Source organism: Schistocerca piceifrons, chromosome 4 (genome assembly GCF_021461385.2).
Source record: "Schistocerca piceifrons isolate TAMUIC-IGC-003096 chromosome 4, iqSchPice1.1, whole genome shotgun sequence".
In the NCBI taxonomy this organism is placed as follows: Eukaryota; Metazoa; Arthropoda; class Insecta; order Orthoptera; family Acrididae; genus Schistocerca; species Schistocerca piceifrons.
This window is the reverse complement of record NC_060141.1, coordinates 763,454,730-763,479,949: the sequence shown is the minus strand read 5'-3', so window position 1 is coordinate 763,479,949 and position 25,220 is coordinate 763,454,730. Positions and strand designations below refer to the sequence as shown.

Here is a 25,220-nt window from a genome sequence, read left to right as displayed (position 1 = left end):
ACTACTAATAAAAAAGTAAGTTTGCATTTAGGTGCAAACTATTATTTTTTATGTTGTGTGTTTACTGCTGAGTTTCTATTGTTCAAGATTCTTTCGATGTAATATGGCAGTTTGTCCGTAGCAATGCCTGAGATGCTTACAGCAACCGGTAGCTAACCATAGCTGCCAACTGCTGTAAGCCAAGTGTCAGTGGTCTTTTGAAGTATCATCAAGCAGTCATTCTAGGATAATGAAGACATGGAGTTTAAAATTCTCATGCTATAGTGAAATACCTCTTATACTGTAAGAATGAAAGGCAACTAGTAAAAATTCTTTTGAGTCTTGTTGTAGGCTTGAGAACAGCTCTAAATTTTGCTACTCATACCCTTCTATTCATCTTTATTCATTTATAAAAAAATAAAAAGATGGATGACTGGGAATGCCGACTTGAGTATCAAAATCCTATAAAACTGAACCCTCAAATAGTGGCATATGTATATAATACACAATAAAATTGTAAATTACAACTTAAAACATAGCAATACACTGAACACTATGATTAAATGCAACTGTACAATAGTTCATTGTTCGGCTTTCTCAGCAATAAAATTTGTAAAAGTGAAAACTTCAACAGTTAAAATGCACAGATATATCACATTAATGACTTATTACTGTGATTTATTCTTTTCCACTATAGACCATGTTGGCTAACATTATTATGATTCTGGGTCATCTTATACAGCATGAATGACATGAAAACATTTGAAGGATGTTTCAGAAAGTGACTGCAGCTTTCCAGTTCTTCACAAAACAAATATTCTGGACTGATGAACTGCTTTGTCAGAAAAAAAAAAAATATTCTTAAGGAAAGCAGATGCACAGTTCAATATTAAGACAGCCTATGCATTCAGGAGGGCACCAAATATAAAATTTATGCAGACATACTTATTTCTGCTTTAAAAGGTTACAATTCATACAAGGATGCTGAAGTTACGCAATTATTGTAGAGGCAGAAAAGTATGGGAGAATGCTACAAGCCAATGGGGGGCTTACAGTACGTAAATGTCGACAGATGAAATAATTTTCTGTCAGTGTTCAAGTACCAGCAATGACATACCATTATTCATGAAGATGGATGAAGCTTTGTACTAAATGCAGTCTCACACCCACATATACATATTTCATAAAGGCTATCAAACATCACAGGCTGTATTCACAACAAATTTGTAGGATTCTGTTTATATAAATATAACTTATATGTCAATTTTACCTTGTTTTAGCAATACCTTATTATGTTTTGATAAAAAAAGTATTATCATGAAGAGCCTAGCAATAGAACTGCAGGAATTGTGACATATTACTGCTAGACTCAAATATTTTCCTATAATTATCTTTCTCTTTTGAGCAGGGGTGGATCACTTTAGAAGCATTATAAGAATGACAAGAAGCAAGATGTAGCACTTGACAGTGTACGTTACTGAAGAAGCAGTAACTAATAGTGAGAGGCCGTCACCAGGGCTTGACATTGATGATCTAAATAGAACGAAGAACAGTATATGATGAACACATCAGGAGCAGCAGCACATAACTACATAGATTTTCTTTCTTTTTTTTCCATTATGAAATCAAAATGTTGATCAACAAGATGGAAAGTGTCCTGATCAAGAAAGCAGGATGTGAGATGAGAGCCTAAGAAGTGAAATATTATTTTTTGTATTTGTGGTTGAGTAGCATATTTTAATTATTTTACTGAGGTTACTTTCTGAAACACCATTGTACTGTATTTTTTAAAATGTATATTTTACAGTAATTTAATTTTACATTTTTCCTGCTTACAAAAATAGCAAAGAAAATATTTTAAAATTTCTGGAGCTATATTGAGTATATTCTTGACCACATTCAAACACTGTTATCATTTAACTCTTTACATATTCAAGTACATAATTTATCTCCAAAGAATGGCAGGGAAACACAACATAATATTTGAAACAAAAGTCTAACATATCAAAAGATAAAGATATACCTACAGGTTGAGAAAATTAAGGTATGACATGAGAAAGTACTAACAAAAGAAAGAGTACATAAATTAACTTGTACATAACCAAATGGAATAACTGAACAAGGCAGCAGCTTTATCCATTACACGCAGAGACGTTAAAATACAAATTTGGATAGCTTAGCCTCCCTTTGAAAAATGAATACTAGAGACTGAAACTTTGTCTCAAATCACCAAAGGCTGAGATAATTCTCTTTAAGGCACTATTAGAACAATCACTTTATATCATTTGGAGAAAGACATCAGAACAATCCACTTTACATCATTTAGAGAGAGACATAATGTAAAATGAGACAGTCAGATAGGAAGTTAAACAGAGTCTACATTCTGAGTTGTTGCACTGTTAAACTTGGTGAGCACTTTGACTAGCAACAATGGTTGATATGACAAGAAGAAAATTCTTTCACACTGGCAAATTTAACAGGTCTCCAACACTCTACTTTGTCACCTGGATCATTATGTTACATTTTTAGGCACCTCGAATAAATAAAAACAATGAACATACAACATGCTTATTTTACAGCACTGGTTCTCCAAAACTTCATACGAATCACATTTCAATTCTATAGTCTGCCTTAACTCACTGGTCATAAAAATATGGAATTTCCCTTGACTACATCTGTGGCACTCCATATTACTATTCTGAATGGCATGGAATTCAACATACAATGAATCAGTTTGAAAATAAAATACATGAGGCAGAGTTTTAAGTTCTCTGTTGTTTATGACTATAATTCATGCTGCACTGCCAATGATACTTTGCTGATTTTATTGCATTACTTTTGCATACAACTTCTTAATCAAAATACTCACATAATGGAATTATGAGCTGCCTCCTCCACAACTAAAAACTAACAAAAATAAATACAAAGTTTTTCTTTCCATGCTCAGTATGTACATAAATACAATATTATTTCTTTCAAACAATTTCACTTCCATTTCTCAATTTTGGGATTTTGGCATAACTGCTATGAATGGAGAATGTGTGTGGTTTTGTGAGTGTGTGTGCATGCGGTGGGGGGGGGGTCATATCTACAACCTAGCATACTTAATGCCTTGCTGCTATCGCATCGAATGTAAACATGGCTGTAGTAAAATCGTAAGGTTTGTAATTTAAGCAGCAACCAGTCACAAGTATAGTTTAAAATAGTTCATTTAACAATATTACTGGTTTCTGATTGATTACAAATCTATCTTCAGATGGGTGTTACAGCTTTCTTTGCTTTCTTGTTATGCATTTGTTACTGGTGTGGTGCGCTACAATCAACAGAGTTTTTAGTTCGCAACTGTAAGCTTATCAGAGATTTTTCATTTTGACCTTCACAGAACCATCAAGAAATGATTTTTAAGGTAATAAAACATGATATTTGTGGCAAAGAAACATCCACTGTGCAAGTGTTTGCTCAGTTTCATGTCTTATTAACTTAAAAAAATCATTTCATGACTCTTTCTGTGAAGGTCAAAATGAAAGAACCTCTTGTAAATTTACCAAATGTGAATGGAAATCTATTTATCTTAGTGCACCACACCTAAAGATGGCCTTATATAAGGGGCGTTCAAAAATAAATGAGTTGGAGTCTGGAATGCACAAACTGGTAATATCGTGGTGTGTGTAACGAGGTGTGGTTCTGACCAGAGCGTGGAAGTTCACAACCCTTCGCTAGAGGGCACGCGTGTACGTCACATGACTATACAGAGCTAGCAGCAGCATGTATCAATCATCCACATGAGTGCAGAAAAGGTTATGCTGACATTCTTCTTTCACCAAGATGACCCCTTCTGATTCACTTCCTGCAGCACGACACAACAGTGAATTCCCAGCAGTACTCGCAAACCTTGACCACCCTTCACAAAGCAATCAAATCAAAACAACCAGGCGATCTCACCTGTGGGGTCATTCTACTCCACGACAATGCAAAGACTGATACGGCCAACACAGTCACAGCAATCCTGCAGTCCGGACCTCTCTCCCTGTAATTATACCATTTTTGGTCCCCTTAAAAAGGCTCTGAGAGGCAAACGATTCACTTTGGATGACGACATCCAGTGAACTGGTTAACATTGCAGCCCGGGGAATTTTATGAGACAGCCATTCACTGCCTTGTGGCACAGGGGGACAAGTGTCAACAGCCAGGGTCAATACTTCTAACATACAGGTACTGGTTTCTGTAATTATGCTTCCAGCTAGTTTCTTTTTGAACGCCCCTTATAATATATCCACAACGGTAATCGGTCAAGTTAAATTTTGTAAACCATACTTGTGACTTGTTGCAGCCTTAATAATAAACGTTATAACTAATGCCCTGCTTCACACACACCAATAGAACAGTGTAACTACACCAACCAAAGAGGAGGCAGTGTAAACATCAGCATTTCACATGATACTCATAAGTTACTAATCATAGGCATGTACATTTCTTAACATCAACATTACAGCATACTGTACTGACACATTATCAGAATCATGTACTGTTCACAATTATGTTCCAATTGAAAGTCTGGTAGTCTTTAGTTCTATTGAAAGTAGTCCAGTCTCCACATTTATTATACCATGCTTTGATTGTCTTTGATACATTTTGTGATGAGGTAGTGTCATTTTCATAACAAGTGGTATGACATATAATTAAATTAACAATATCTGCAGTTTCACAGATAATTTTTTGTGTCAGTGTTCTCCTCTACAAATAAATAGCAGTGCCCTGTCATACTGTTGATATTTAAGTCAAGATATAAATATAAATTTTTTTGCAGATGCAATTCACATTCCAATAATTTATACAAATTTAATCAATTAACATAAATAAATTTATGTGTACTATAAGCCAACAATAATTTAATTGAACAATGGAAAACGAGGACAGATTCCATTCATCACTTAGAGCAGGTTTGTTGAACAGCCTCCTCTAGGTGGTGAGTATCAGTTAATCCTCATTCACAATAATAGTGTAACTGACAAAGAAGTAATAGTCCGGAACACCAACAACTATTTTCTAGCATGAAGACAACAGAAATTGCCTCATAACAATGCTTCCGAACTATAAAGATTTAATGGTCCACCATACGCACTGCTTCACCCCCCCCCCCCCTCTCTCTCTCTCACACACACACACACACACACACACACACACACACACACACACACACACACACACAGTGAATTCAAGCACTTCTCACTAACAGAAAACAAGTCTTATCATGAAATGCATGAAAAGAAACACATAATATTTCAATTAAGCACTTTTTCTTAGGAAAAATGGCATCAACTCTTACAGAATAAAATATGATCAAATAATAACTGCACACATTAAGTATTGCAAATGCACACTTAGAAATAAAAAACAGCATGAGAAGAAACATTGTTGCTAACTTCATCGTAACAAAATACATATTATGAATCCGGAAGAGATTCTCATCTAACAAACTAGACCATGAATATGAGACCTAAAGCACTTTATCAGTTAATATTTCCATGAAAGTGTTATTCCCCTGCCTTCTTTCACACTAATAATCATCTTACAGTTCGTATCATTACTTGGCACATCTTGTGCACACAAACACTAGTGTGTCAACCACTAGATCATGCATTTTTTAAAACTGTCATATTCTTCTTCCTCTAGGGTTTTCCCCTCTATGTTTATTCCTTTACTATAATAATCAGATCATTTAAAAATTAAGCCACTCATTAGTGAATGCAATTTATTATAAGTTATTGGCCTGACAAAAATACTGTTGCGTGTATGATACAGACACATATTATTTAAAACTAACTATTGACATGTGGCTCTTCTAAAAGCTTAAGGAACCAGTTACATTTTGCACACAAGCACACATTACTGTACAATAAAGATAAAAACATATCCTGCTTTTGAAAAATATTAAACAAGCACATAACTTTATGATTAAAAAGAAGGCTCTCCATTGAACCTTATTGGCATCTAGTATCATCCTTTTTGTAACAGAATCTTTCATATTCCGTATCATATAAAACGAACTAGTCAGGTACAGATACAATGAAACACCTTTTCAGCAGGTTGTTTGTGAAAAAACTTTGGAAGAATGTTGTAAACTGTATCATTCATAAATACATGAGCAAATACACCTATACAATGAACCATCAATAAGGCCACAACTACTACCTTTTTCTAAAACAGCAAACTTCTGCATACAGTTGCCCGAACTTTTGTGTATGGTATTACATTTCTTAAAAAGCAGACCTACAAGTAGGTGCAATACTGAAATACAACAATGACAAAAATGAACACCAAAGTTAACAAAGAGTAGATCTGCAAATATTCAACATCATAAGAGTTCAGTTATGAATGATCCTTTTGTTCATTAAATGCACATTGGTTTTCAAATCACTTATTTCACACTCAAGTTGTAGAAAGTCACCTTTGTTCACCTTCTCATTGCAGAAAATCCACATCAACTTGGCATTTCAGTCTTCACTGTCTCCTACGGCAGTTACACAAGAAAAGGCAGTACTTGGAAGCACTTCCCTGCTTTCCTGAAAGATGAAACAATACAACATACTGCAATGAACTTAGAGAACCATCATTATAACATAAACTTGACTAACAACGTATTTTTATAAAATTGGTTTATCAACATTAGTTAGCTGGTTATTTTCTAAAAAGCAGGAAAACTGGCAAGAAATTTAACCATAAATAGTAATCTGACTACAAATGTGATTACTATTTTAAGGCACCCCACATCTCTCCCACAAAACTACACATTTTCTATTTATCACCTTTAATTACTAAAAATAATCTGTCAAACGCAGGCAAAATAATTGCCTACAAGCAAGATACATGGCCTCTTGTAAAGTTAATGTAAGTAATAGTAGCAAAAAGCTGCATAAGCTTAATAAACAAGATAAAATATAATATTTTGCATACAATATGAAGACAACACTAGAATTAATTTGCTAGAACTGAAATTTAGCAAAGGAAACAACAAGAACATCTTAAACTCTACAAGAAAGCAACAAGAGTACTACAATACACTGTTTGTCTTGCTACCTAACAACACACAAGCATGATCCATATAGAGAACTAAATAGAACCACTTAGTAGAAATGAGAACCACACAGAACACAACATAATCAAACAAATAATGGCTAGCAATTTACACACAGACACATTTGGAAACCCTCATACAGGAAGAAATCAATAAAAATCTACTTGCAATAAAAAAAACACAGAAAATAAATGCAATGTCTGCATACAGTTTTTTGAAAGCTCTCTAACTGCAGTAACACTCAGGTCACACAACATCAACATTGCTTTCAGAAGAGAAAACAATGACAAGATAAATAATCAAGTGTAAATAAAACTGTTTGTGCTACAGGTAGGCCAAACAGGGATAGATTTTTCTTGAACATTATAGTGAGCACAGCAATGCTTATCACAAAATTAATCAAAATGAGAAACAGTGGTCAACTTTAAAGGCTATGGACATAAAATGAAGATCACAAAATGGATTTATATGAACAATTTTAAATCTATGTCAATAACATAATAGACATAATAGGTGGAAACAAGTTGGTGAGTAAAGCTTCTTGGTAGATTAAGATTGTGTGCCAGACTGGGACTCTAACAGGCAACATAATCTTTTATAGGCAATGCTCTTATCAACTGAGTTAGCCAGGCACGATTCACAACTTCTATGTACTTTTCAAAGTTCACAGATACTCTTCTGAAGTTATAATAGAGTGAGTTATGGCTTATTGACAATCAGCATAAAACAAACTCTTTCCAAAACCACACAAGAAAATCTCCTCCATGTCATTATTAGGATTTCAGGCTTAGAAAAATCACATGAAGTTGTGACATTGAGTAAGAAATACCTGAGTATCACTGTTCTTAGTACACTGGTTTCATAGTTCAATAGCATAGTTGACCGACTGCTAAGCATTAGAACGAAGTAGGATTTTTATCAAACCCCCACTTTCACCAATGATTTTTCATTTTACTGCATTAATTTCTTTAATGTATAGGAAATACAAAATTAACAGAATGAACAGTTCATGATGTAGTGGTCTTCAGTCCAAAGACTGGATTGATGCAGCTCTCCATGCTATTCTATCCTGTGCAAACCTCTTCATCTCTCAATAACTATTGCAACATTCATCCTTTTGAATCTGCTTACTGTATTCATATCTTGGTCTCCCTCTATGATTTTTACCCCCACATTTCCCTCCATACTAAACTGGTGATCCCTTTATGTCTGAAGCATATGTCCTATCAACTGGGCCCTTCTTTTGGTCAAGTTTTGCCACAAATTTCTTGTCTCCACAGTTCTGTTCAGTACCTCATTATTAGTTACATGATCCACCCATCTAATCTTCAACATTCTTCTGTAGCACCACATTTCGAAAGCCTTTATTCTCTTTTGTATAAAACTGTTTATCATCATGTTTCACTTCCATACATGACCACACATCAGATAAATACACTCCTGGAAATTGAAATAAGAACACCGTGAATTCATTGTCCCAGGAAGGGGAAACTTTATTGACACATTCCTGGGGTCAGATACATCACATGATCACACTGACAGAACCACAGGCACATAGACACAGGCAACAGAGCATGCACAATGTCGGCACTAGTACAGTGTATATCCACCTTTCGCAGCAATGCAGGCTGCTATTCTCCCATGGAGACGATCGTAGAGATGCTGGATGTAGTCCTGTGGAACGGCTTGCCATGCCATTTCCACCTGGCGCCTCAGTTGGACCAGCGTTCATGCTGGACGTGCAGACCGCGTGAGACGACGCTTCATCCAGTCCCAAACATGCTCAATGGGGGACAGATCCGGAGATCTTGCTGGCCAGGGTAGTTGACTTACACCTTCTAGAGCACGTTGGGTGGCACGGGATACATGCGGACGTGCATTGTCCTGTTGGAACAGCAAGTTCCCTTGCCGGTCTAGGAATGGTAGAATGATGGGTTCGATGACGGTTTGGATGTACCGTGCACTATTCAGTGTCCCCTCGACGATCACCAGTGGTGTGCGGCCAGTGTAGGAGATCGCTCCCCACACCATGATGCCGGGTGTTGGCCCTGTGTGCCTCGGTCGTATGCAGTCCTGATTGTGGCGCTCACCTGCACGGCGCCAAATACGCATACGACCATCGTTGGCACCAAGGCAGAAGCGACCCTCATCGCTGAAGACGACACGTCTCCATTCGTCCGTCCATTCACGCCTGTCGCGACACCACTGGAGGCGGGCTGCACGATGTTGGGGCGTGAGCGGAAGACGGCCTAATGGTGTGCGGGACCGTAGCCCAGCTTCATGGAGACGGTTGCGAATGGTCCTCGCCGATACCCCAGGAGCAACAGTGTCCCTAATTTGCTGGGAAGTGGCGGTGCGGTCCCCTACGGCACTGCGTAGGATCCTACGGTCTTGGCGTGCATCCGTGCGTCGCTGCGGTCCGGTCCCAGGTCGACGGGCACGTGCACCTTCCGCCGACCACTGGCGACAACATCGATGTACTGTGGAGACCTCACGCCCCACGTGTTGAGCAATTCGGCGGTATGTCCACCCGGCCTCCCGCATGCCCACTATACGCCCTCGCTCAAAGTCCGTCAACTGCACATACGGTTCACGTCCACGCTGTCGCGGCATGCTACCAGTGTTAAAGACTGCGATGGAGCTCCGTATGCCACGGCAAACTGGCTGACACTGACGGCGGCGGTGCACAAATGCTGCGCAGCTAGCGCCATTCGACGGCCAACACCGCAGTTCCTGGTGTGTCCGCTGTGCCGTGCGTGTGATCATTGCTTGTAAAGCCCTCTCGCAGTGTCCGGAGCAAGTATGGTGGGTCTGACACACCGGTGTCAATGTGTTCTTTTTTCCATTTCCAGGAGTGTACTTTCAGAAAAGACTTCCTAACACTTAAATCTATGTCTGTTGTTAACAAATTGCTCTTCATCAGAAATGCTTTTCTTGCCATTGCTAGTCTACATTTTATATCCCCTCTACTTTGGCCATCATCAGTTATTTTGCTGCCAAATATGAAAACTCATCTACTAATTTAAGTGTCTCATTTCCTAGTCTAATTCCATTAGCATCACCTGATTTAATTCCACAAAATGCCATCATCCTTGTTTTGCTTTTGTTTATGTTCATCTTGTACCCTCCTTTTAAGACAATATCCATTCCATTCAACTGCTCTTCCAAGTCCTTTGCTGCCTCTGCACTTACAATATCATCAAGAAACCTCAAAGTTTTTATTTCTTTTCCCTGAACTTTAATTCCTACTACAAATTTTTCTTGGTTTCTTTTACTGCTTGATCAGTGTACGGATTGAATAACATTGGGGATAAGCCACAACTCCATCTCACTCCTTTCTCAACCACTGCTTCCCTTTCATGCCCCTCAACTCTTATTACTGCCATCCGGTTTCTGTACAAGTTGTAAACAGCCTTTTTCTCTACGATTTTTTACTTCTGCTACAGTCAGAATTTCAAACAGAGTATTCCTTCTCTAAGTATACAAATGCTATAAACATAGTTTTGTCTTTCTTTAATCTTTCTTCTAAGATAAATTGGAGGGTGAGTATTGCCTCAACTGTTCCTTGGATTCTCCAGAAACCAAACTGATCTTCCCCAAGGTCGGTTTCTATCAGTTTTCCCTTTCTTCTGTACAGAATTTGTGTTAGAACATTGGTGTCCAAAATTAGAGCAACAAACGGAAATTTTGCAAGGTTGCATTTATACTGCCACAAAACAGTATACACAGTTGATAGTAAAGTAGAAACAATGTGAAGAATACAGAATGTAAACAACTGCAACATACATAATGGTAAAAAAAAAGTTATTTGTTTTTCCCAACTTAAAGGATTTGCCCACACATTCCAACAACTGGTTAATGTGCTTGGTACAGAGTGTGACCACCTCTTGCACCAATACAGGCCTGATAACGGTGGGGCATTCTGTGAATGATGTCATCAATATAATATTGAGGCAATAATGACCATTCTTCCTGCAGATGTGCTCACAAGTCTTGGAGAGTGCTTGGTGGATGTTGACATGATGCACCTTGTCTCCCTAGTGAATCACAGACATGTTCTGTGGGATTCAAATCAAAAGAGTGAGCAGGCCACACCATGCGTGCAATACCCTCCATTTGCAAGAAAACATGAACCACTCTTGTTCTACAAGGTCGAGCATTATCATCCATCAGTACAAAGTCTGGGCCCACAGCACTAGCAAAAACCACACATGAGGTGCCGAGATCTTGTCACGATACCCGACAGCAGTTAAACCATGCCAATTCACCCATACAATTTCATGTAGAGGTGTTCGAGTGCTTACCATAATTCCTGCCCACACCATTAGGGATTCTCCACAATTTCCGTCTCTTTCCACAATGTTTGGGTTGCAAAATTGTGTTCCACATTCCCTCCAGATGCGAATCCATTGAGAATCACTCTAGACCAAATCAGATCTTGTCTGTGAAAAGAACATTGGTCCACCATTCGATCGTCCAGATGGCATGTTGACAAGTCCACTTTAGATGTTCGTTTCAGTGAAGATGCATCAGAATTACATTTACAGCAGGTCTTCAACAATAAAGGCCACTCTGCCAAAGCCCTCTGTACACTGTTTGCCTTGATAAAACACGCCCAATGGATGCTGATAGGTCAGATGTCAGTTGCCATGCAGTAGTAAAGCAGTACTGTCATGCCCTGACAGCCAAAAAACGATCCTCTCTTTCTGATCTCACACATGGTCAGCCCTGCTCCTATGATCAGCCCTGCTCCTATCTTCAGGATAGAGTTTTGGTCTCTATAAACTGACGCCACTTCTGAGGGACATTACGCCATCGGGCCACATGTGTTTGTGACTGTCCTGCTTCCATTCTTCCTATCACCCCACCCACCACAGAATCTGTTATGCGTTTCCCCTGTGCCATACTGCACCATCTGTGACTGTGTGATTGAGGTTGTAGGACTGTCCAGAAAACACTACCCCCTTCGGTAGGTGACCTGATGTCATCATTGGATTGAAGTTGTTGCCCATTGATCGGATGCCATCTTCTATGCAGAACACGCTTGTATGGACATCTGTTGACGGTTTGTGTAATTATACCATACATCAGACACAGGACAGAGAAACAGTGGTTTGCTGCTTTAATTTTAGACACCTGTGTATTTTGCAATCATTACTTATTAAATTGATAGTTCAGTCATTTTCACCGGTCAGCAATCGGAATTGCGATTAGTACATTTTTCTTGAAGTCTGAAGTTATTTTGCCTGACTCATACATCTTGCATATCAGATGGAAGATTTTTGTTATGGCTGACTCCCCCAAGGCTATCTGTAGTTCTGATGGAATATCGTCTACTCCCAGTGCCTTGTTTAGACTTAGGTCTTTCAGAGCTCTGTCAGATTCTTCTCGCAGTATCATATGTCCGATCTCATCTTCATCTATGTTCACTTCCCTTTCTATAATATTGCCTCCATGTTTATCTCCCTTGTACATACGCCCTATATACTCCTTCCACCGTTCAGCTTTTCCTTCTTTGCTCAGGACTAGTTTCCCATCTCAGCTCTTGATATTCATACAGCTGCTTCTTTCTGCAAAGGCCTCTTTAATTTTCCTGTAGGCGGTGTCTATCTTTCCCAGAAAGAAATATGCTTCTAAATCCTTGCATTTGTCCTTTAGCCATTTCTGCTTAGCTATTTTGCACTTCCTGTCAATTTCATTTTTTAAACGTCTGTATTCACTTTCACCTGCTTCATTTGCTGCATTTTTATATTTTCTCCATTCATTAATTAAATTCAATATCTCTTGTGTTATCCACAGATTCCTACTAGATATCGTCTTTTTACCTATTTGATCCTCTGCTGCCTTCACTATTTCATCTCTTGCAGCTAACCATTCATTTTCTACTATATTCTTTTCCCCTGTTCTAGTCAACCATTGCCTAATGCCCTCTCTGAAACTCTCAGCAACCTCTGGTTCTTTCAGCTTATACAGGTCCCATCTCCTTAATTTCCTACCTTTATATTCAATTTCTTCAGTTTTAATTTACAGTTCATGAACAATAAATTATGGTCAGAATCAACATCTGCTCCTGGAAATGTTTTAAAATTTAAAACCTGGTTTCTAAATCTCTGTCTTAACATGATACAATAAATCTGAAACCACCTGATGTCTCTAGGTCTCTTCCACATATACAACAGTTAATAGTTCTAAAAATTTTTTTTTTCTTTTTTCTTTTTTTTTTTTTTTTTTTTTTTTTTTTGCCGCAAAAAGGGCACAGCATGTAATTTTTTTACCACTCAGTATTCTGCCCACCCTGTGAACTAATTAAAACATCTCCATTTTCTGCCACCTCCTCCTAGGCATCTACAACAATATTCCATAGGTCAACGCATGTTCCTAGCTTGTGGTCAGGTCATTTATTGTATGGCCCATTTCATCTGTACCCACATGTTTTCAACAGGGTTGAGGTCAGGTACAGGAGAAGGCTAGTTGAGAAGAGAAATCTCATTCTGTTCTGCACACCTCTCCTGCAGCATAGTTGATAATGTATTGGATACTGATCCTGTTGGAAACAGCTGAATCCCTAGTTGTCACACTGATGGGAACATAACATTACCCCTAATTTGGGTATATTAGGCAGCACAAAGTCAACATCTATCCTTTGAAGCATCACCAGTCTACAGGAAAACATCCATCCCCAAACTGCCACAGGTATCCAGCCACGAAGAGGTAACTTGAGGATATGTTACAGGTCAAAACTGACACCATAGGGCCTATATATTCATACTGGACCATAATTTGCAGTGAAAAATATGTTCCACCAGTCATCATTACTATTTCCCCAACAAACTGCAATTGGTAGAATCAGTGATCGTCACAAGGCTTCCTCTTGATGGCCACACGTTTGCTTTATAGACCAATCTTCTGAAGTTGGTGCCGCGACCTGTCAACTGAAGTGGGAAACAGATCAGTATGTTTCAAATGCACAGTGTTTAAAAAAGGATTTTACCTTGATGTGTTTACAAGCTCATTAACCAGGAATGGTGGTTTTCCAAGCCAACACTCAGTTGTCACGTACCTACTGGATTCTCCAACATCTTGACATTGCTTTATACATTGTTGTGCAAGCATGCTCAGAAATGCCATATTGTGTCCCAACCTCCAACATAGCCAAACTCACTTCCTCTACAAGAGCAACGACACTGTTGTGAACAGCCTGTTGACGATAAGGCATGGCTAACGAATAAAGTGGATTAACTCTTAACTGATGCAGGTGAGGTATCTAACCTCAAATCATGCACTGTTATCGGATGTTATAGAAGAAATGGGGTGATGACACCCATAACTCTTCATGTTAGACTGTCAGTCGTTGCAGCAGAATACTGCCACCAAATTCAGGGCAATGTACAACATGATAACTTACTCCAGAATGATGTTCCCATTTGGGTAAGATGATCCCAAAAGGAAGTGAAGAAGTTCAGTCTCTCTACATCTGTCCATAATGGTTATACGTCACTATGCCTTAGTAAAAAAAAAAGTGAAAGCAACTGTGATGATGGTTGAGCACTTTACTACTTTCATAAAGAGAGTGGATGGAGTGATAATGACCAGTATGTCATGGGTTCAAATCCCCATATTATGTTTATTTTTTAGGTGGTAAAAGTACTGAACAGAGTGTAGATCAGTTTTACTTCATGCAATAATTACAGGATAATACATTTAACTAACGACAATACAACATGCCATTCATTCAATATGCTTGGTGATGAAGATTGTGTGTTTCAAATGCTTTTACAGCATTGCAATGCACTGTCAAGATGAAGTTCAGGAAGCGATGGCCTAAACAATAATACAACATGGCAGACATTATGATTAACGATTTTTTTTCAAAAACTGAGGTCTTCTGATATCAAACCTTTTACAAGAGTTACTTTTGAGTAGTCCATCACTGTATCAGAGCACAATTAAATCTATCAGCATTCAGCAATATAATCAAAAGAAACCTCAATGTTTGTGCTGCTGTAGTGCTGGATAATGAGCTTTTGATAATATTCATCCTCCTACTATACTGGCATCGAATTAACTCATCATTTTGCAAAAGTCAGACACATTCTCTATGGATGGAGTAACAGAATATGTTACTGACAATTTTACCATACCTCGCCTCCACAAGTGATTCTTGTTGGCATTCATCTTAAACTGTTGCAAACTGACATGAAATCAAATCTCTGACCTTTTATACAGAAAACCTACAGATCGAGCATTCAGTTACATTGGTGACTAGCAAAAATATCCCTGTTAAAAATCCACGTAATGTAGTAGCTAGAACAGGGTATTTTATTTGGAAAAAAAGCTTTCATGTCTTCTTCAAATGTGGCTACAATAAAGGCAAGATTTTTTTCAAATAATAATATTCTAAATATAACTGGGTAAAATAGCATGTTGCATTTCATTCGTATCAGTGCCAAAGCTGACTTTTTTTGCAATTTTCTGGTGCCAATGTTCACACCGTCAAGTTTACAACTATCTTTCAGTGCTAAACACCCATTGTCATGCTACAAACAATGATGAAAGTCTACTAATAGGTTGAAACAAGATTTAATTTACATCCCTATAAAAGCTTATGGTAAAGAGCACTGGTTCATTTTCAAAATTTTAACTTTCAAGGCTGGAAAAGCCACGCTTACTAAAATATTTGAGGCTATTATGCCATGGATGAATGACCTTCTTGGAGAAACACATCATGATGTACCCATCTGTGGGGAACAGTGTCAAGATGGTTGTAGCTCCTTTGAATGTCCCATTCACACCCTTGCTCACATAGATGGATGAGTATAAAGAAATATAAATTCTGTAATAATTGTAAATATTTGGAAGACAAAATGCTAGTATTCTTAAAGCATCTATTTGGCTCTAGTCGGAAACATGTTAGCAAAACCACCCCTTAATTAATTCCAAATAATTAACAAATATTTTAAGAGTATTGTTTGCATAATGATATCTGTTAATTTCATGATTTAAACAAATAATTCGGCCGAACACCTTAGTGGAAGAAACTGTTAAAAAGAACCAATCTTTCAATGTATTCGGTTAATTTAATGAAGTACGTTTTAATAGTAATTTCTATAAATTTCACTCCAAGCAATGTGTAGTTTCAGTACCTACTATTGTGAGGATATATAAGGGCCCGATTTTTGGTCACGAGACAGTCTGTCCATGGCCGAGTTTCAGATGAGGAACGTGTGTTGGTTAGAATGACAATGTATCAACTTAACAGTGAAATAAGTGTTACATAATTAGGCCGTGTGTTAAAACAATGACAGTGTCTGCTCCAAACGTACCTTTCTATTCTTCAAGAACTGTGAACTTTGTGGTTAGGTTCTTACTGCTCGTAGATGTTCAATAGTAAACTATCGTAGCAGTATGTGGAGGTCTGCCTGCAAACTATTAATGAGGCTTATTGACAGTTAAACAATAGTGCACTGGCAAAATAACTGTGTATTATTGGGGGGTTGCGAACAGTGAAATTAAAGAACTGTTAAACGCAACTGTGTGCCTGTTGTCTACATTATTTACAGTAGTGAGTGTCGGAATTACAAACCCCATTTTTCAGCCAGTGTAGCAAAGCAGTATGTTGACACTGATGACAACAAACGAAGAAACAAATCAGGTGAACCGCTGTTGTGTTTGACCACAAATTGCACCTGTATATGTAATCAATATGTTGCAGAGGAGAGGGGGAGAGTGGCGGGAGTGGCGGGGGGTGGGGGGGTGGGGGGTGGGGGGGTGGGGGGGGGGGGGGTGGCGGAGGGGGGGGGAGTGGCGGGGGGGGGGAGTGGCGGAGGGGGGGGGGAGTGGCGGAGGGGGGGGGAGTGGCGGAGGGGGGGGGGAGTGGCGGAGGGGGGGGGAGTGGCGGAGGGGGGGGAGTGGCAGAGGGGAGAGAGGCTCTCCTCCCCCCCTCCGCCCGGTGTCTCCTCCCCCCTCCGCCCGGTGTCTCCTCCGCCTCTCCCTCTCTGTCCCCTCCGCCATCTCCTTCTCTGTCTCCCTCTCACCCTCCCAGCCCACCCCTTTCTCAATTCTCCCCCTTTCCTCCTCTCCTGCCTCCTACGGCTTCCTCCTTTGCTTCACACATTAGTTAAGTGTTTGCTATATTCTTCTCAAAGTATGCCTTTATGTCCAAAGTCTGTTTTCATGGATAGTGTCAGAAATTCAAATTTTAAGAGATTTAATAGAACAAATTTGCTGTGAAATACTGCGTAGTTTCAGTTGCCCTTCTGTTTTTCCTAGTGAACTTACATTGAAATGTGCTATAGTGGCTTGACGTTTTTGTAGGAAATTCGGGAGGGGGGGGGGGGGGGCAATAAAAAGAAACCCTTATTTGCTTCTGCCGCCTTGATCAAGAGAATAAGTGTGTGTGCTAAAATAGGATGACATTTTGCAAATTGTTGGTGAACAACACAACCAACCACAAAGGCTTTTAAAATGGTTTATTTCAATGTCATAATTGATTTTCAGCTCCAAAACCACTACTTCATTCCTCATGCACCTTACTTTATGCTAAACCACAACTACTTCTCATTTGAAGGGAAGGTATATAAAAAAATCTGCCGGACATTGATGGACACGTGCATGGCACCCTCTTATGCCAACCTTTTTGTGGGCGATAAAGAGGTTCAGATTCACTGATGGCATCTTCATGATCTGGACTCAGGGCCAAGACACCCTATCTTCGTTCTTTCACAATCTCAACACCTTCTCTACCATCCGCTTCAGTTGGTCCTCCTCCTAGAAATTGACCTCATACTCTCTGATGGCTCCATCCATACCTCTGTCCACATTAAACCCACCAGCCACTAACAGTAGCTGCATTTTGACAGCTGTAATCACTTTCAAGCAAAAAAATATCTCCCATATGGTCTGTCTACCTGGGGATGGCTTATCTGCAGCAACAAAAACTCCCTTGCTCAGTATGCTGAGGTTCTCACCAAGGCCTTCACAGACAGGCACTATCCCCCAGACCACGTCCGTAAACAAGTCTCCCATGGCATAAAATATTACTGAATGAAAATTTGCAAAATATGTCAGCTTACTGATTTGTGTCTGCTGAATATTTGAAGTGCAAATGTGGCTGAACTAAGTTGTTTTAGGAGCTCCAAACCATCCTTTTTCCAGTTTAAAATCTCACCGGTATTGACACATGCCCTATTATGAACCATGTCCCATGGTTTTGACGGCTATGGGACCACCACAAATCACAGCAACTTCAGTGTAATAATTGCCTTTGAATTTCTGTTTGTCTCAGTGTGTATTTCTTTCAGTTACTTTCCGTACAAGACCATAGCAGTTCTTTCTGTGTATAGTCCAAGTTTCATGGAGCTATGTTATTTAAGAGTTATATTTCAATGTAAGTTACTTTCATTTTTAAGTTTTGCACACCAGTGTACATTGATGTGCATTTTCATTAATCCAATTATGGAAATATGACAGAATGCTGAATCCTTCATACATACAGGTAATACAGGACAGAGAAAATAAAAGTGGCCTGAACGAGTGGATACAGTTGGATGTGAATGTATGCATATAACCACACCTGTGATGTGCATACACCATGTGTACACCCATCACGTGATCCACACCAGTTCAGAGCATAGTGTGGTCTGTGTCAGTGTGAGTGGACTAGTGCAAAAGGGACAACGGTACTCACGATGGAGCAGTTTGTGTTCATTGTGGAAAGTTACGTGACAACAAAAGCAATGCTTAGTCTAAAAACGGTGTCAGACAGGATCTGTTTTGAACAAGTCAAAAAACATTCCGAAATGTGCCCACACACCAGAAAAAAAAAAAGGATGCAGTTCACCAGAAAATGCTTCAAAGTCTTACCAAATCAACTCGACACCTGTCGCAAGAGACTCGCATATCACGTTGATCGTGCAAATGAACACTCCACCTGGACCTGTACAGGCATCTCTACTGAGCGTCTGTTGTTCATGAATTAAAACCAGCAGATGCTCTTCAGTGACTCCAGTTTTGCTAGTGACTGTTTGCCGAGATAAAAATGAATGATTTGTGCATGGATCTGTTCTTTTATTCTGACGAAACCTGGTTTCACTTGAATGGTTATGTCAATTCACACAATCAAAGGTTCTGGGCAGCAGAGAATTCATATCACTACCATGAAAAATCATTGCATGATTATGTCAGGGTTTGGTGTGTAGTGTCTGCATGTTGCATTATTGTTTCCATCGTCTTTCATTACGTGATGACTTTGGTGCATTACATTGCCAACATTTTGAAACCATTTGTAGCAGTATTAATGAAGGAGGAAGAGCTACAATTACTTACAACAGGGTGAGGCAACTTGCCATATAGCCACAAACCTCTGAGCATATTTACACAATCTTCTCACGTGAAAAGAGCTGTCAGCAGAGGTCACTCTGGTTGTGGTCCTAGATGGCCACCCAGGTCACCTGATCTGTCAATGTTTTATTACTTTGTGTGGGGAGCCCATAAATCTAAGATGTATCACAACTACTGTCATAGTCTTCAAGAACTGCAGCAGAACATTTCAGATGAGATTCTAGCAATTCCAGCAGTTCAGCTTGAAATCTGCCTTCAGTAACTTGCTGATCAGGGCCCAAAAATGCCAAGAGATGAATGGTGGTCACTTTAAACATCTGCTATAGTCTGGTTAGTACTGTATTTCCTTCCCTTTACTGTGTTTCTTTGTAACCAGGAACTCTGTTCTCCGGGTTACTTTTATCTGCCCCACCTTGTATGAATAAAGCACTGTGCAGTGCAAACCAATCCCACTCTCCTAATGTACCCCAGTATCAATTCTGACCACACCATTGAACAGAACAAAAGAAGCACTCGATATATTTAAAAATTTATTGTAAAAATGATGAGCATGTGTGTTCAAAATATATTTTATTATTGTTTGTTAATGAACCAGCAGACTTTGAATGATGTGTGGGATTACAAAATGACCAGCAAAGAGAGGCATACCTTTCAATACATTAACAGTAGGCATAATTTATTGTAAATTTGTACTGTGGGATATCTTCTTAGATTTTGATGGTTACGATGGGGTCTGGTGTAATGCGAGAGTATATAAGGCCGAGTGACAGAACACTTGTTGTATGTCATACTTTCTCCCTTGGCTACGTAGGATCTGGTTTCACACTCTAATATATTTTTGATTCACAGTCTGGATATACGTTCAATACTTTGAATTATTCAGCTCTTGTTAGGTGAGAGAATTTGGTTATGAGCTGATACTTAAGTTTTTGCATGTGATAGTCACTGAGCAGCCATCAGAACATAGAAATGTGTGTGGGCTTTCAGTCATAGGCACTGGCATAGTTTAAATGCTTTCAAACATCATACGCAGAAAGTAGGCTAATGCCATGAGACTTTGAACTGTATTTTGATGTATGAACTGTTTGACTTCAGTGAAAGTACAGGTGTGTCAGAACTTTCTAGTAATGTGTCATTAACATAGATAGATAGATAGATAGTAGTTTCGAGGAATTGTCTAGCACATATATGCAAGTCTGCTGCACTTGCAGTGTTTGCTAGCGCTCCACTTGACCCACATCTGTTATTTGAAACAGTGTGATGCCATGAATTGCAAGTTTTAATACAAATTATATGAATAAATATTTACTTTTAATTTCAATCACACAGTTTCAATGATCACTGGAAACCACAACTTTAAAAATCATTGATATCAGTGTCAATCAGCTGTAGTGCTCAATACATTTTTTTTATTGGTTACCATCACTGATTTTCCTGGCTAACAGGCATATATTAGTTGTAAATGTGGCTGATTTAACACTTATTCAACCCTATGATCATGCATAAAACTTGTTTTATTTTCAGCTTGAACAGACGTAGGGCACATACGTAAGCACTTGCAACACAGCAGTACAATGTACCAAACAAGCTACTGTAATTCAGGGTCATGCATTTGCTCAGTTCACCTTAACTGATTGACGGTTGCTCTTGTTGGCAAGAGACAGCCAAATTCAAAAGGTGGGACCTTACAAGTTTTCTTCTTATTTTGAAGTTTAGAAATTGCTTTAGCCATAAAATCTACTAGATTTATCTGCAGTTGCTTTGTCTTTAAGGAAGGCTCTATTATAGAGCTGCTTCACTGAATTAAAAGGTTCCTTCAATCATCTTTACTCCACTGTGTATACAGAATGTGGTATCTTTCCCCCTTTTCATTTCACAATAAGACATTGTTAAGCATGTTCATCCCACTACTTGATTTTAGTTTTGTTGATATCTCCTCAAAAGGGCTAGCCTCGCTCATCATGTGTTGTTTCCCCCCTTGATGCCTCTCCCAGAGCACCAAAGGCTTTTGGTTTTTGTTTGACACGAACCACATAGCTACCATCAGCATTAAAGCATCTAAACACATCACTGGCACTGAGCAGGGCAATTTCCCTAGTACTTGCCTTCCATCAACTGTTTTTGCTTTGACAATTGTAAACTAAAGCTCTGTGCCTTTCTTGTACCCCACTTTGTCGACCTACGATCTCTACACACTCAAAAACATATAATGTTCCACCATCTGAAACTCTGTAGCTTACATTTTCTTTCTCCTGTTTCCTACCTTCCCTAATCCCCTGAAGAAAAAATAAAAATATTTGCACATTAAAGTTTCAACAATCATCATGACGTATGCCTGAAATACTAAGAAGGAGAAATTAATGTGTTAGCACATAAAACTGCTTTCGACTTACCATTGGATTTGTTATACTGATATGAACTAGCAATGATGCTAGCTCAAGATCTTCACTATAGCCATTTTTCAGTGGAACACTTCTGTATCCTGTTCGGAGGCAGAGCACCTAAAAATATGAATTATTTTTATTTAAACAAATTGAATCTGTACATAATTAATTGTAGGATAAACTTGTTAATGATGTTTTACTCACCAACAGTAATAACTAATGTCTAATTTACAATGACATAAAACATAATCTTTTATCTCAGGGATTTTGTAAAAATGAAGGAAGATTAAGGTTTAAAATAGCATTGCCAACAAGATCAGTGGAGATGAATTACAAACTTTGAATGGTTACACAAACAGTTAAGAAAATCATGTGTGCCCTATTTCAAGGTTCACCCAGCAATTATGGAAACCTTGGAAAACCTAAACTTGTACAGACATAAGGTAATTTGAATTCTTTTCTTGTAATTGAATCCAGCACCATCTCACATGACAAAATATCCAAGTTTTCTATGTGTGTTGTTGTTTTTCAACACTTTACATGAGCAACACTCTTTGACAGCGTGCAGTAATTCACAAATCTGTTTGATTTTCTTCTTCAGGAAAACTATAACTTATGAAATCTGCAGTATGTGGTACCCATTTCAGCAAAGTGGATAAAAAGACAGCAATACAGTATTAACTGTCAAGGCAGACTTCAAATACCATTCATATAAGAGAGTTATAATGAACCATTCGCTCTACTGAAACATGTTGAAGGTAAACATCTCTTTACAGAGTTACGCAGTATCCAGACAATTTACCTGCAGTTTAACTCCCTGTCTCTATTTTAATGGACTGAATACAAACAGATAAATAAAACTCCTGTGTACCTGTCAACACTTAACAACCTATATCCCCTAATATTTGGTTTTGTTTGTTTATTTTGTTGTTATTGTTATTACTCTTGCCGTCATTGTTGCCACTGTCATCTTCTGTCCGAAGACTGGCTTGATGCAACTCTTCTAATGTAACAGACAGATTCACTTAGCCAACATTGTGATACCCGCAACTAACATACATCACAGTATACTTGGATATTTCTTTTTCCATAGTTAATTTTTCAATTCTGATAGCATTTCATTTCATAGTTTACATCAGTAAAATGCCAACCATAATTCTTTAAGAAATCGAACTTCCACATATAAAACAGCTTCAAACATCTGAATACTTTACAAATGAATTAATGTATTAAATATTTAATGTTAAGCATGTAAAACCATTATCACTGAAGATGCAAAACCCTAATTATGATTGTTTTATTAGTTTCAGATTATCCCCCCTTGGTTAATGAAAAAGTACAATCACGGTTAAAGTTTGTTGGAAGTATTAAGTGCTCTCATTATCAAACAATGGGTAATTTGCAATTCCTTCCAAGAAAAAAGTAGTTTTTGATGTACCTAATGATTATGATGTCATACCTCAAGAAATATGTGTTGTAAAAGGATATAATTTCATAGGTACATTCAATGGCATATGTGCATACTGTCTGCAAAACGTGTTGTGAATACAATCAGTAGTGAAGAATTAATAAATTAAAACATTATACCTGACGCTGAAGTTTTACTGCACAAACAGGAGAAAATGTAATAAGTGATAAACTTTTTTTTCTTTCTCCTTCCATCATTTTGTTCAGTGTGTCAGTGAGAAAAAAAGGTTTGAAGTCATGAGTAAAATTTGTTGTAACTCATAAGTCGTCTTATTCTTAAGTAATGGATGAATATAATCTGGGCAATGTGTGCACAGTGAGCTACGCTACTTACGTGTATATATCTTACACAGTTTCTAACAAAGTAAAAAAGTTTAACAAAAAATAATGACAGCAGTTTAAGTTTGGTCGATAATTATATGAAATACTGAAAACCAAATTTTTTTTTGCACCAGGTAGCTACATAGGAAAATGCAACTGACTGTGTGCTCCACATTAGCCATTTGGTAACACAGTTTGCTGGTATTCGGAATAAGCTCCCTCTATAAGTTTTCTTTTACTTACATTCAGTTTTAAATGAAATAACTGCAAATCAAATAACAATAGATACACATAACATGTTGTATTCTGAAAATTACATAATTCACATAAAGACTTAAGATTCTGAAGAATTACACTTACTGGAAAGATGATCATACTAATTACCATTTTAATTCTTCTGGACAAATGCTGACCGCCAAAGTGAAATAGAAAAAATACTGAATTAAGTTAAATGTGATAATTCTGGAAATTTCATCAGAAAAGAAAATGTCGATAAAAATAATCAATGTAATTGGGTTAGTCTAAGATGCCAAGCAAATTGTAATGTGAATCCTGTAAGGAAATGATTTGGATTATACTGTGAGTCTTAACAAATACACTACTGGCCATTAAAATTGCTACACCAAGAAGAAATGCAGATGATAAACGGGTATTCATTGGACAAATATATTATACTAGAACTGACATGTGATTACATTTTCACGCAATTTGGGTGCATAGATCCTGAAAAATCAGTACCAAAAACAACCACTTCTGGCAGTAATAACGGCCTTGATACGCCTGGGCATTGAGTCAAACAGAGCTTGGATGGTGTGTACAGGTACAGCTCACAATGCAGCTTCAACACCATACCACAGTTCATCACGAGTAGTGACTGGCGTATTGTGACGAGCCAGTTGCTCGGCCACCATTGACCAGACGTTTTCAATTGGTGAGAGATCTGGAGAATGTGCTGGTCAGGGCAGCAGTCGAACATTTTCTGTATCCAGAAAGGCCTGTACAGGACCTGCAACATGCGGTCGTGCATTATCCTGCTGAAATGTAGGGTTTCGAAGGGATCGAATGAAGGGTAGAGCCACGGGTCATAACACATCTGAAATGTAACGTCCACTGTTCAAAGTGCCGTCAATGCAAACAAGAGGTGACCGAGACGTGTAACCAATGGCACCCCATACCATCACGCCGGGTGATACGCCAGTATGGCGATGACGAATACACGCTTCCAATGTGCGTTCACTGCGACGTTGCCAAACACGGATGCGACCATCATGATGCTGTAAACAGAACCTGGATTCATCCGAAAAAATGACGTTTTGCCATTCGTGCACCCAGCAATGGCCTTGCCGCAGTGGATACACCGGTTCCCGTGAGTTCACTGATGTTAAGCGCTGTCGGGCGTGGCCGGCACTTGTATGGGTGACCATCCAGCCGCCATGTGCTGTTGCCATTTTTCGGGGTGCACTCAGCCTCGTGATGCCAACTGAGGAGCTACTCGACCGAATAGTAGCGGCTCCGGTCGAAGAAAACCATCATAACGACCAGGAGAGCGGTGTGCTGACCACATGCCCATCCTATCCGCATCCTCCACTGAGGCGGTTGGATGGTCCTAATGGGCCACTTGTGGCCTGAAGACAGAGTGCATTCGTGCACCCAAG

General features: G+C 38.7%; 1 protein-coding gene across 1 annotated transcript in view; it reads right to left on the bottom strand.

Annotated features, from left to right (window-relative positions):
- LOC124796433 (1-phosphatidylinositol 4,5-bisphosphate phosphodiesterase gamma-1) overlaps positions 1-25,220 on the bottom strand; it is a 248,485-nt gene that overhangs the window by 1,847 nt on the left and 221,418 nt on the right. Inside the window, exons 21-22 of the mRNA XM_047260620.1 lie at positions 21,787-21,894; positions 6,428-6,542 (exon numbers count right to left, since the gene is read on the bottom strand). Coding sequence (XP_047116576.1) covers positions 6,474-6,542; positions 21,787-21,894 — 177 coding nt within the window. The 3' untranslated portion in view covers positions 6,428-6,473. The remainder of the gene's footprint in view (positions 1-6,427; positions 6,543-21,786; positions 21,895-25,220) is intronic.